At 43.2% G+C, this 14,767-nt stretch overlaps 1 protein-coding gene across 6 annotated transcripts in view; it reads left to right on the top strand.

The window, feature by feature from the left end:
- PPFIA2 (PTPRF interacting protein alpha 2) overlaps positions 1–14,767 on the top strand; it is a 1,804,029-nt gene that overhangs the window by 1,207,706 nt on the left and 581,556 nt on the right. For all 6 annotated transcript variants that reach the window (XM_069228760.1, XM_069228762.1, XM_069228763.1 and 3 more), the window contains one exon: positions 1,132–1,278. In XM_069228760.1, the coding sequence (XP_069084861.1) occupies positions 1,132–1,278 (147 nt within the window). The remainder of the gene's footprint in view (positions 1–1,131; positions 1,279–14,767) is intronic.

Below are 14,767 nucleotides of genomic sequence, written 5' to 3' on the forward strand. Positions count from 1 at the left end.
TGCATTTTCTGGCAGTGCCTAAAAATACTCCCATCTGTGTTATTAAAAGAACGTCAGCGCAGGGTGAAGTTGAGCCATGTATGTATTGTAATTGCCTTCAAAATCATTGAACATTTAAAGATATTTATGATTACGATTTCTTACTTCTCAGTGCTTTATCTTTACAAGCCTCAATATTTGTTTTGCAATGTTAATGTATTTTGTTAGATACTTTCTCTTGATTCCAATGTGCAGGGGAGTTCTTTTTTTCCTTTGGATTTTTATTTTATTAGTTTGGTTTCTGTATTAACGAGCTCCCCTTCAAAATTACACATTTGACCACCTCCTGATTAGAATATGTAAGCATTACTAACTTGTATATCTCTACATGCGATGCTTTTCTTTGTAACCTATTATTGTCACACTCCGCATTCCATTTGTACTGTGTGGGGGCAAAAGAATCGGCCTAGCTGGTTCTGTACAGCACTACAACATGCCCTCATTCCCTATCAATGAAAATACCATCTTGCTGTACGTCCTCCGACAGAATTGCTGCTATGTTATTACTGTCACCCCTGGTATTGCACATATGGATTGTAGCACGAAACGCTATTTTACAATCTACTTAGATTAATATGATTGCACTGTGAAGTACTACCGTAACATTTTGAAGCATTGCTCTGGCTAATTTTAAGGGAAGGGTGTAACTAGGGATGTTCGCTAAATGATGCTCAAAGACAGGGCGAACACAAGGATAAATAATGTTGAATGCATATTTTTTTACCGTTAGCTGTTGAGCTGTCTCCTTACTTGTTGGGGGAAGAGAGTTGTAAACTCTAGGTCCCTTCTGCTAGAGAGTAGCCATCCCTGCCTGGAAGCAGTCACGCAGCATCTGAGGAAAAACAGCGAATCGTCTAAAAATGTGTAATTTCGGTGACCGCTGTTTTATAGATCAGAATTTTAGCTCACCAGGGCGTAACTTTTTGTGCAAAGCATACAGGAAAGTTAATGACTTAAAACTATGTAAATGTCACCTGCTGAAATCCGCAGCAGCATTTTGATTACTCCTCTTCTAGTCCCATCTGTCGTTCACATGAGTCATCTGGCTCTTCACACCTCTCCAAAATTTTAAATAAATAATGTATCTTTCAGGCAATGGCACAGAAGGACGACATGGAAGAAAGAATCACAACCCTTGAGAAACGCTACCTCAGTGCACAGAGGGAATCCACCTCCATCCACGACATGAATGACAAGCTGGAGAACGAGCTGGCAAACAAGGAGGCCATCCTGCGACAGGTTTAGTATCCGCATCACTGGTATTCTTAAAGTAGACATCCCCTATCACGAAGCTACAGACAGAAAGCAAAAACGAGCAGGCAAAATAGGCACTTGTAAGAATTTAAAAATATTTCGAGGGATACATATCCGTTAGCTGGTTGGCTTTAAACTATTTGGACAGAATGTAAAAATATGAAGAATATATTAAAACATTTTTTTTAATAGAATTGAAGCACCACTCCTCTTAGGCCACAATTTTACATACGATTACAGAACATTTATTATACCCAGTTTAGGTCTATTTTTTAGACTAAGCTGTTGATAGACCGTAGGTGAGTACCAGAAAAAGTGCTTAAAGAGTCTTTATTGAGGGAGCTTTGGCTCCGCCCACATGTTGGTTACCCTGAATGCATCATCTGATTGGGCAGAAGTGATGCTCTTCCACAGAAAGTGTGCGTGTATTGCTTCCCTATTGTCTCATGGAGGGTTCCCCCCTTCACCTAATAAGGCTATTGCATCAAAGTGTAATTACATGGCTGTAAGAAAAGGTGATACCCTACAAGCAGGGGCGTAGCTTTTGGGGAGACGGAATTGGGTTTTTACATCTCCCTAAAAAAAAAAAATTGTAATATATAGTTACAATAGGGTAAAAGTGCTTTCAGTCGGGTTTGGTGATGCCTGTGTCTGATTTTCATCTGGGTTTTCACATACATACAGAGAAAAACCCACACAATCTCATCTTCGTTTTGAAGGTCTTTCAAATGTTGCCCAGTTTACAAAATATTGGGGCATATTTATAGTACCCTAGTGTAACCTTGTGCCACATTAACGTTATTTTTGGTGTTAATGTGGCCCAACGAGGCCGAAGTCCCAGCGCCATATTTACAGGGTGGCGCAATGCATGCATTGCACCACTCTGTAACCCTTGGCTCTACATTATGCCTGCGCCTGGCATAATGTATGCAAAGGGGGTGTTCCTTGTTAGGGGAGCCAGAAAAATGGCGTAAGGAAATCTATGAGATGTTTTTGCCCCATTGTTTACTGCACTTTTAACACCTGCTCAACTGCAGGTGTTAAAAGCGGGCTTCCATTCTTTAGAATGGGCCCTATGGATTCTGCAGGAGTAGCGCTAATATTTTGGCGCTACTCCTGCAGAGCACATCAATAGCATCATGAGAAATGACACTATTGGTCCCTATTTGCGCCGTGGTGCGCCGTATTTTAAAGACGGCGCACACATGGTGGCAGTAGGGGGGTGCTTGGTGCAGCACCACTTTCGATAAATCTGCCTCTTTGTGTTTTAATTCCCCAACAATGCACACTGCCCCTTAAACCCCCGAATGCCCTACCTCTCATATAGTGTATTTTCACAAGATATACCAACGTCATTGTTTAGAAATCTGAAGTTCACCCCCACAATCTTACTGATCCAGCAACGCCCCTGACTGCAAGATGGTATTATTCCTTGTGCTGATATATTTATCTCTTCCCAATGCTGCATGAGCCAGAAGCACTACGACTTGCTGAATGTAGCAGTATCTCCTTCCCTGGTTCATTTGATAAGTTATGGATCTCAAATACAGCGAGTGCTGCCTCCTGGAACATGCAGCTCCTTTTGCCTTTTAAATGTGCTTCTGCGCTATATGCCCCTTCATTGCCAGCACTGCCATACTGATGTCACTGCCTGCCTATCTATGTGTACTTTTGTGTTCCAAATAAGAGAGGTAGTTTTACTTGTGGTGCCCCTTTAAGCATTAAATTAGCATGAATCTCAAAATCCTGGACTGGAAGAATGTGTCATGCACTTTCCCCTCAGGCCCTCTGAGAGTTCTGTTCAGTCAGAGTTTCTGATGCTTCCTGAACCTGAAGAAGTCAATTTAGTGCTGCGAAGAGGGAGATGTGTGAACGAGTGTGTCGAATGTATGACAGCCATGGTAGAGCCAGAACCGATTGGCCTTGCTAGTAATGTCGAGGGGTGTCACCTGATACATTCTAGACATTTTGCCTAAAATGCTGCCTTCCCCTGTGCCCCGTGACCTGGATTGTTTGATTCCTACAAGTCCAGAACAAGCCCAGATTACCAAGGTGACTTCCGTTCTTGAGCATCCTGAAGCCCATGACTAGAGGGTCAGTGGCTGTATGGCTCTAAAGTTTGTTTTCTGGAATGATACAGAAAACTGTTCGAATTATTATGTATTTCCTGTAAACTGCATGAAGACGCTTGCTGAATTCATCAAACACCTTGGTGGAAAAGGAAGTCAACTTTTTTGCTTGCGGAGAACAGAGGATAAGGGCTGCCACCCCCAACTCTACCAGTTTGTGGCTGTAATTTGATGTGTGCTGGTACACTATATGCATATTTTCTAAGTAGGGTCCTTTTTGTTGAGTAAATTAATGCCTTTATGATAAAAGTATATAAATTACAATTGAATTACCAGCAATTAAGTTGTCATACGTCCGGTTGAGTATGTCAGTTAATGCAACATAGCACTTTTTGAAAATCCCAATTGTTTCACGTGCACAACAGACTGTATTTATTTAATTAATTATACAGTAGTTGCAAATTACAAGGTCCTTGCTGTGACCTCCTCTGCTCAATTATAGACTTCACAGGGATGAGAAGTTACATATGACTGACCATACCAATTGAAATAATGCAAGCGTGGTGAAGTTATGTTTCTCTACCCACAGGTGTTCCACCCCATGAAGTTGCTTGCAATCTGGGGCTTTCCCAAGGCTCCTGGTTAGAGAGGTCTGTTCTTTTACAAAGCTTTTGCATTCACTTTTCCTTGCACTTTCCAGCACCACTTACCTTACTTGATTTATTGCTAGTTGAATTTGAGATCTACACATACCGCAGATAGCACTATTTGAACCTTGAGAGGCTACCACCATATACATATTATCCCTGGGATATCAACCTAAAACCCTCTCTCTTTGAAGAAATTGATAACTAAGGTATATACCCCTCAGGAAATTAAGCTCCATAAAAATAGCAGACATGGCAAACTATAAGTGAAATCACTCAAAACTATTGAAGGGCAAAGGTATTTCTTATGCAAAATACCTCTTGACAGTTCATGAATAGAATGCAGTTCGCATCTGATAATTTTAGTTGTCCTTAAATCATAATAGTCACATGGTGGAATATCTGTTTTCGGGGCTTTCTTCGCTAATGTTTTTCATCTGAACAGGCTTATATTTCTTACTTCTTGAATAACCTTTCATGTTCTTATTCCTACAACAGACCTTATGGTGCAACAAGGCTAGTGCTGATCAGCCTTACAGATGAATATATAGGTAGTAGTATACTTTTAAGAATACCAGCAATATGTTAACTTCATGTGGTGCTAATTGACAGTCAAATCATGCTACCAGCACAAATCCAGTAGTAAACCAATCTGGAAACAGTATGCATTTCATAAGCATTATTTCCTGTCTCTGACTTCAACAAACCCTGAACCTGTTTTGATATTTTAAGTTCCATAAGCTTAGTTCAAGTCTGCACATCATATGCCAGTATGTGTCTTTATCTTATCAGAAATCAATCTGCTGTGGGCATAGCTAAGTCTCCTCATTACTTAGGTGGCATGCACAACTTCCAGTCCATGAACAATGTACTAAATAATGATTCAGAAGATAAAAAGTACTAAGTTTAAGTGAAACGTGTGGACAATAGCCTTTCAACAACACCTGAACTTCAGTGAATCATTTTTTACTGACTGAATCACACTTTCTTTTTTGTTTGTCCTTTCTCACAGGGAACTGGACTTTTCCTAACTCTCTGGTAGTCCGGTCTAAGCACACTCCTGATTATTCTCAAGCACTCAATATGCTCAATCTATTCTCTCACTTGATACCTTTGTGCACCTCTGTCAAAATCAGGAGATATTTGTTTCCCTCAGTATTGCTGTGGAATCCTTGTGGTTCACATGTGTACTGTCTTCAACCAAGTCCAAAGCTCAGCCCAGAGCTTACACTGGGATACAGAACTGGCTTGCTGATACCTGGAACATCGTATCTCTCTGAGGCCTGTGGCAGGCTCCTGGTAGTGCCTTAGAGTCAAGGACTCTTCATGGTCAAAAGCACCTTGAAAGACTCTGTCAATGATTCAGGTATTAGCCCCAAGCCCTCTGAGCTTCCAAATTGGAAGCTGACATCCTTGCTCTTGTTTCCAAATTTGCTAAGCCCCAGCCCAAGCATTTCATGGATGGCATCATATGATTTCACAGGTCAGGCTCCCAACAGAACGTTCTGCACAACTGGTGCATAAGTATGCTTTTTCCTAGAACAGAAGAGAAAACCTGGTAAATGCACTTATAAGATGTAATCCGGCCAATGTTGCTAAAAACTCTGCTCAGTCCAAGTCAAGTCATAGCCATGCTTCGTCCAAAGTGACTTCACCCCTGAGAAACAGTTATCAAAGGAAAACATGGACTATACACCTCATGAAGGTTAAAAGGATGCAAACTTTCAGTACTAAAATTAGTCTTTAACAACTGGACACTAGAGGGCTGTAGTGCACCCAGAATATTTCCCAGCTAGCTTCAGCTCAAGAGAATGGTAGTGGAAAGATATGGCTGGTTTAACTTGATGTGTGCTATTTTTAGAGTTTTTATTGCATGCATTTAAAGATTTCTTTTTTTCTCAAGAGTTTCCAGAACATATCTCAAGTGACTGTCCAATTGTAATAAAACTGTAATGCAGTTTCAATACCAGTCCACCAGTCACAGTAGCACCAGTTCTCCACACACCACAAATTTTTCCTTTGGTAAGTGTTCGACCTGACAACCTTAGGGGGGTCATCCCTAACTTTTTGGCTGCCTCCCACCACTTTTTAGATACTGTTTTTGCTAGTTTTAAGACTTTGCACACTTTACCATTGCTAACCAGTGCTAAAGTGCATATGCTCTCTCCCTTTAAACATAGTAACATTGGATCATACCCAATTGGACTATTTAATTTACTTATAAATCCCTAGTAAAGTGCACTGTATGTGCCCAGGGCCTGTAGATTAAATGCTACTAGTGGGCCTACAGCACTGATTCTGCCACCCACTTCAGTAGCCCCTTGACCTTGTCTCAGGCCTGCCATTGCAAGGCCTGCATGTGTAGTTTCACTGCCAATTCGACTTGGCATTTAAAAGTACTTGCCAAGCCTAGAACTCCCCTTTTTCTACATATAAGTCACCCCTAAGGTGTGCCCTAGGTAACCCCTAGGGCAGGGTGCTGTGTGGGTAAAAGGCAGGACATGTACCTGTGTAGTCTACATGTCCTGGTGGTGTAAAACTCCTAAATTCATTTTTACACTGCTGGGAGGCCTGCTCCATTCATAGGCTAACATTGGGGCTGCCCCATACATTATTGAAGTGGTAGCTGCTGATCTAAAAGGAGTAGGAAGGTCATATTTAGTATGGCCAGAATGGTAATACAAAATCCTGCTGACTGGTGAAGTTGGATTTAATATTACTATTTTAGAAATGCCACGTTTAGAAAGTGAGCATTTCTCTGCACTTTTTGTGCCTTACAATCCACATCTGGCTGGGTTTAGTTGACAGCTCCTTCACTCAGACACACCCTAAACACAGGATACTCAGCCTCTCTCGCATACATCTGCATTTTGAATGGGTCTTCCTGGGTTGGGAGGGTGGAGGGCCTGCTCTCACACAAAGGACTGCCACACCCCCTACTGGGACCCTGGCAGACAGGATTGAACTGAAAGGGGACCTGGTGCACTTCTAAGCCACTCTTTGAAGTCTCCCCCACTTCAAAGGCACATTTGGGTATATAAACAGGGCCTCTGCCCCTTCTAACTCAGACACTTCCTGGAGATGAAACTTGTAACTAGAACCTGCATTCTGTCAAGAAGAACTGCCTGGCTGCCCAAAGGACTCACCTGACTGCTTTCTGCGAAGGACTGCTGCCTTACTGTTGCCCTGCTGCCTTGCTGCCCTCTGGCTGAGGTGAAGAAGTGCTCTCCAAGGGCTTGGATAGAGCTTGCCTCCTGTTCCCTGAAGTCTCAGGACCAAAAAGACTTTATCTCTTCAAGAAGGACTCCTTGTGCAGCAAAATTCGATGGACACAGCCTGCCAGAAACGACGCACAGCCTGCACTGCGGTGAAAATTTCACTGCACACCAAAGCGGAACGACACAGCCCAACTTCGCAATGAGAAGATCAACACAGCTCCAGCGTAGTGAACGGAAATTCAACGCAAGACCCACTGGATCAACGCACAGCCAACACGGAACGACACAGTCCGACTTCCAGAGAGGAATCGACGCAGCGCCTGCCGTGCAGTAGAAAATTAAACGCAACGCCCACCGGATCGAAGCAGCTCCTGTGACTTCATCCTGCCGGTGCAGGAAATCCATGCATCGTCCCCGGGGCATCTGAAAACCCCGCAACCCAAAGAGGATCCACGACCGTGTGCCAGAAATAAACGTACAGGTGTCCCTGCGTGAAAACTAAACAACGCAATGCTGTGTGCGGCACGAGAAATCGATGCACAACCCTTTGTTTCCACGCATCTCCTCCTCTTCGATTCTTTCTGGAGATTTTTCACGCAGACCAGATACTTTGTGCTTGAAAGAGACTTTGTTTGCTTTAAAAAGACTTAAGATACTTTGTATCACTTTTCAGTGATATCTCTACATTTACTTATTCATCTTTGATCGCTTTGACCTACATATTATCAGATAAATATTATATATTTTTCTAAACACTGTCTGGTGTATGTTTGTGGTGCTATATGGTGGTATTGTATGATTTATTGCACAAATACTTTACACATTGCCTTCTAAATTAAGCCTGACTGCTCAGTGCCAAGCTACCACAGGGCGGGCACAGGATAATTTGGATTGTGTGTGACTTACCCTGACTAGAGTGAGGGTCCTTGCGTGGACAGGGGGTAACCTGACTGCTAACCAAAGACCCAATTTCTAACAGTCAGGATTCCAATACTCATATTAACTGAAACATCATAAACAGCTCAGCGGCCTTATCTGAATCATCTGTCTATCCCCAAGCCTCAGTTTCCAGGAGCATCAAGTCCCCATGAGGTAATAAAAAACTGTTCCCTATGGGACAACGTCCGAATACCCTGGCAACCAAGTAACAAGATTTGCTGGTTCAGCTTACTTCTTTACTGTCCATTGTGTCGACTGGCATATAGGGCAACAGCAAAGGATTTCAATTTCTGCCTGTCTGGGCAAGTTTCCGTATGATGTGCCGGCTGTAGTTCAGGGTTTTCATTTCTATTTCCACAGTTTTTCTCTGGTGTTCTTAGGCCTACCTCTCTTTGCCTCATCTCAGATGTTACTTGAGACAGATTTCCTGTGTAATACATAGTCTGTACATTCCAGAATCTGATTCTGGTCTTGCATTCAGAACTTCCATCATCCTGTCAGTTTTTTTCCTTGCACCTTTGACTACTGTCAATCATGCTTGTCTCATGCACAGAAGACCCTTATGGCTAGATTAGGTGGTCCTTGCTGCTGTTTCTTTAGCAAGTGTTTTTTTTGGGAGAAGGTTGTTAGCCTTGTGCCGAACCCCTCACCCGGATAATCAGTTGATTGTGCTTCTTCTTGTTCTAACTCTCTACCCTTTAACCTGTACTGCTTGGACAACCATGGCAGGAGACTAAGCTCTCATCAGCATAGCTCTCCGGTTCACTGAGACATAGAAGACCTTCAACCACTTCAAGGTGGCAATCCCCCCAAGAGTGACTGGTTCAGGCCTCAGACTAAATCTCTTTCTAATGGATGAATTCATAGTCTGATAAATACCATGTCTACCTACAGGGGTGCAACTTGACCGAGCTTCTTCTTTAAGATTTGATGAAAAAAGATTGTTTTATAGGAGCATCTAAAGAAAACACCTTGTATACAGTAGGATAAAGACATTGCCAATGGTAAAATAATTCCAACACCATATATTGCAATCTTTAAATGTTCTAGGTAAATGTTTGATCTAACCTGATATCCTTGGCGTAGGTTTCCGTCAGACTTTTTTGCCTTCACTCCCCAGTTTTGCTGGTTCACTTTACCCTTGCTAAGCAGTGCTAATGTGCTGTGCTTTCTCTCGTAAACATGGTAACATTGGTATACACCTAGTTGTAACATTAAATTTAGTTATAAGTCCCTTATACATGGTACTACCAGGATCAGTAAACTAAAAGTGCACTGCAGCACTCATTATGCTACCACTAAAGTTGTACTGCAAAAAAATGTCCAAGGCCTGCCATTTAAAATGACCTTTCGACCTGGCAATATAGATCTTCTAAGGCCTTATCCTTCCTTGTTAATGTTTCTAAGTTACCCCTAAATTTGGCATTAAAAGCCCATAGGTCAGGGTGCATGGGAATAAGCAGGACATGCAGATTTAAGTTATGCGTGTCCTGATAGTGAGAAGCTCCTAAAGATGTTTTTCACTGCAGCAATGCCATCTCTTCCGTAGACTAACACTGGGTTACCTTATGAGTGGTAACTTCAGTTAGTAATCAGATAGAAAAATGCTTTTTCCACTCATGTGAATTGTAAAGTCTGATTTTCCTTTCTGTCATTGTCTTGAGTGGCATGCGTGTGAATGCCTTTACTGTGGTGTGTTGTGTATTTCCTTCCAGATACGAGGCAAAAGGGGCCTGGGTGTAGAGGGAGATATTCTTCCTGACTTGGTAGCTTGGAAGAAGTGGTGCCCTTCCCTAATTACACTTCAATGTACCATGCCTGCAGCACAAAGGAACCTGATATCAGGCCTGCACTTACCTTTGCCAGCCTACACAGTCTGGCGCCAAATGCAGGGGAAGAGGATGAAGTGATTAGAACCAGTTTGGCAGTATCAATCAATCAATCAATCAAAAAATGTATTACGCGTGCTACTCACCCGGTAGGGTCTCAAGGCGCTGTGGGGGGACTGAGGAGGGGGGATGCCGATTACTGCTCAAAAAGCCATGTCTTGACGTGTTTTCTGAATGTCAGGAGGTCCTGGGTCTTGGGTAGGTTGGTGGGGAGGGAGTTGCAGGTCTTGGAGGCGAGGTAGGAGAAGGATCTGCCTCCGGAGGTGGTGCGTTGGATGTGGGGGACTGTGGCGAGGTCAGCAGAGCGGAGGAGACGAGTGGGTGCGTGGAATACTCGAATACACGCTGTTTACTGACTGCATAACTGCTCCAGCCCTTCTTTCAGGTTTCTTGACTTAAGGCTTATCAGGGCCTGCCCTCATTCCACTTGGTCACTACTGGGACCCCTAGCACCTGATGCTCTGAAGTTACTACCTCAAACTAACATTCCACTTTACAAGATATCTACCCACCTGCCTTACCGCAGATCTTCCAAGTTTGTTTAGCTGGCCGGACGGCCTAGCCTTGATGAAGTCACCTGAGTGACGAAACACGTGTTGGCTGTATTTTGAAGAATGCGCAATCCTGAGGCAAACTGTGCCTACAATTAAAGACACTTTCTCTAACGAATTTGGGATCTTCACGTAATTTCTCTCCAACCTCAACTATTCTACCAGGGATACATATCCTTGCTATGTGATTGGACTATCTATATCTGTGTGCTGTGGTCACATTGCATTTGTTGTTCGTTGAGGTAGGCTGGCCCAGTGTTGTGGAGGGATTTGTGGGCGTGGATGAGGACTTTGAAAATGATCCTTTTGCTGATGGGCAGCCAATGAAGAGATCTGAGGTGGGCGGAGATGTGTTCTTGGCGTGGGAGGTTCAGGATGAGACGTGCGGCTGCGTTCTGAATTCGCTGGAGTTTCTGCTGAAGCTTGGCTGTGGTACCAGCGTAGAGGGTGTTTCCGTAGTCTAATCTGCCGTTGATGAGTGCATGGGTGACGGTTTTTCTGGTTTCTATGGGGATCCATTTAAAGGTCTTCCGTAGCATGCAGAGGGTGTTGAAACAGGAGGAAGTCATGGTGTTGATTTGCTGGGCCATGGAGAGAGATGAGTCTAAAATGATGCTGAGATTGTGTGCGTGGGTGGAGGGTGTTGGGGGTGTTCCTAGGGCAGCGGGCCACCAGGAGTCGTCCCATACTGTCTTGTAGGGTCCGAAGATGATGATTTCTGTTTTGTTGGAGCTGAGTTTGAGGTGGCTTGCTGTCATCCATTTGGCGTTGTCGAGGAGTCCGGCGTGGAGGTTTGTCTTGGCGGTGGTGGTAGGCCAGACAGAGCCTCTCACACAAAGGCTGGCACTAGGTATAAATGTGGCACCTTCAGAACCTCTCATCAGAACACTCCTGGACATGTGGAAGATTCAGAAGAAGGACTGTCCTGCTGTCTGAAGAAGAAAGACTAGACCTGCTTGCCTTGAACCCAGCACTCCCAGAACTGCCTCTGCAGGACAGTTGCTGACCTGTTGGAGTTAAAGTGACACAATAAGCTTCGAGAGGATCCCCTGCTACTGTCCAGCTGTCTACCAACACCTGGACCTGCCTGAGCCTTACTGCTGGCCTGATCCTAAAGCGGAGCCCCCAGGGTCCTGGGCTCTTATCTAGCATCAGAGTGTACTCCTTCTGGCTCAAAACTGAACTCCAGGTGAAAATCCAGAATTTTGGGGCTCTTGTGTCAGCAGCGATCCCTGCGTTTCCTGCCAATGAAAAGTTCTGTCTGCAACAACCTGCTACTCACACAGACAATGATCTCCTCACTCCCCCCCGCCGATGCAAAGCTCCTGCTGAGGCTCCTTACATTAACTTGGACTCAGAGAAGGCACACTGTACGATGGGATGATCCTGTATCCAACCTGCACTCCATCAAGGTCAGCTTGAACAAGTGACTTTGACCCAGTCCAGCTTGACAAGATATCCACAAGTGGCGATTTGTGCTTTTCAGTGCTATTTTCAGCTAGAACTTAAAAAATTAAGAAATCCAGTTCTATTTATTGGATTTTTCTTATTTGGTACCATGTAATTTGTTAAAATGTACTTTATTGATCTAAATTAGTTTGAGATTTTTCTTGGTTTGTGTACTCACTGTATTACTGTTTGAGTGCTACATAAATACTTATCCCGTTGCCTTCAAGTTATGCCTGACTGCTTCCGTGCCAAGCTACCAGAGGGTTTAGCACAGGTGTATTTAGTGACACTGACAAGGATTGCGATTATTACTTAAGTGGGGCTCTCAACTCTGTCAACTAATAACCCCTTACAGTAAATTATTGTGGGATTTACACTCCAGGCTTAGCAATCCCACAGAGATGTGTCGATATAATTGTACATGACAAAAGGCTTCATAACTCCAAAATAGCTCTCCCAAGTGATAAAACATATTTTCTTCCAGCAAGAAAAAATAATTGTTTTATGGTTATGTCATGCCATTGCAGGTACATATATAGCCAACGTAGCCTTATTTAGTGAAAAGGATTGTAACCAAGGGAGTATTTGTACTTTTTGATAAGACAATATGTCCTCATAATAACATAACTGAAAGTTTTCCCTTTTATATCTAACCATTTGTTGGGCCAGCTGCTATGCTGACTGCTATGTTAGTAAGTCCTTTGGCTTTACTAGCAGTCCCCAGAAGTACATTTACACTGATTTTGTCTTCTATCTTGAATTCAAAGCATTGAACTGTCATTCATTCGATTTATTTTCTCTTTTGGCTTTTTGTAAAGTGCTGCGAACAACCTTGCAGTAGCCTCAATTTGTTTCAAGTCTGGTGCCTAGAAAAGGAAGAATGTATCATGTTTGGGTAATACCCAGCATACTTTAGAATGGTATAATCAACAGGTGAAATCAATTAACCATATACTCTGAGCCAGAGGAGCTAAAGCCTTGGAGAATAGTCAACTGAGTCTAATGTCATTAGGCTGAAAGAGGCATAAGCTGGTTTTAAGCATGTAACTAATTTATTAGATCATTTTATTGGGAAGAGGCATTTAAAAGTCAAATGATGTACTGAATGTTTCAGCTATAAAAAAAACTCTCTGGGCATAAAAACAACAGCAGTGTTAGCTGCCAAACCTTAGTGCTTTAAATAAATGAAAATTTGAAAACAGACACTATGGCCCTCATTACGAGTCTCATGGTGGTGGTCGGACCACCGCGATCGTGGCAGTCCGACTGCTACATTATGACCATGGCGGAGCTGCCACATTCAGACCACTGACACCACCAGGTTGCTGGCAGCCTGGCGATCCCAGCGGTTGTAATCTGCCAGGGCAGCGCTGCTTGTCCCCATACCACCAGCCTTTTCATGGTGGTGCCGCAGCCATAGAAAAATGCTGACAGAATAGGGGTATCAGGGGGTCCCTGGGGGTCCCTCCATTGCCCATACACTTGGCATGGGCAGTGCAGGGGCCCCTATGCACAGCCCTGTCAGGCATTCCACTGCCCGAATTACAGGCAGTGGAATGTGCGACCGGTGATGCACTCGCCGCACCGCCACATTGCCACCTCTCCATTATGCGGCCGGCGGGCGAAAATGCTATTTCCGCCCATCGGCCCTGCTCCTAAAAGGGCTGGCGGTGTTTGGACTGCACAGGTGGTATCTCGGCGGTATGAGTTTTGCCGGCAGCCTCCACCACCCGCCAAACTCATAATGAGGGCCTATATATAGAGTTTTAAAATATCTGCTTTGTGACTTGCCTCTAGGCACCAACCCCGTTGTTCCAGATGATGTCCTGACTAACCACAGGTACAATTTTACAAGTCCCAGGCACTTTTGTGGTCAATTACAGTTTGTGTTTAATATTTTATAATTAATAACCCTCATACAAAGTGGAACTCCAAATATTGGGGACAGGGTGGCGCAAACAACAGAGTCTCCAATAACAAATTCCCATATACCCCAAACATTATTTTTCTGTAACTTTCTTATTTTAAATAGGGTCGGTATGATCCTTTCACTAATCATTTAATATAATTGTTATTATTCTCTATTATGCTGTTACCCACTCACAAAAACACCAAAACCCTAACTTCAAACGTTTGAGTTAACCTCACATATTCATTTCCAAAAGTTATAATTCTTTTTATAGAATTATTCATATTATACTTTCACACACTCCATACTCACATTCATATGAACTAGAACAGATTCATCATATCAATTCCTGCCAGATTTGCAACCAAAAGCTGCTCATTCTGTCTCCTCAAATTCAGGTAAAAAAAACTAATAAAAGTATACTTGTTTTCAGCTGGATATTTTCTCCATATTTTATTCCATATCTCAGTTACTTTAGTCACTCCAGCATAATTTGAAGATATATCTAAAAGCATGTCATAATACATTGATATACTATTTAATTATGTGGGAACTGTTAGAAATGGGGTTTCTGGTTGACTAGGGTATGCACATTAGTCAGGCAGAACCCACCACTTTATTCAGGGCAAGTCAATTACACACCAAAGATAACCTTTGTTCACCCCCTAGTAGTTTGGCACAGAGCAGTCAGGCTTATACCCAGAGGTCATGTGTAAACCGATTCCGCACCACACCTGTGACACAATAAATACACCACAAAAGAGACTCCACACATGGGTATGTAAAAATTCATAGGAAGCAGC

This window comes from Pleurodeles waltl, chromosome 4_1, assembly GCF_031143425.1.
Source record: "Pleurodeles waltl isolate 20211129_DDA chromosome 4_1, aPleWal1.hap1.20221129, whole genome shotgun sequence".
NCBI lineage: Eukaryota > Metazoa > Chordata > Amphibia > Caudata > Salamandridae > Pleurodeles > Pleurodeles waltl.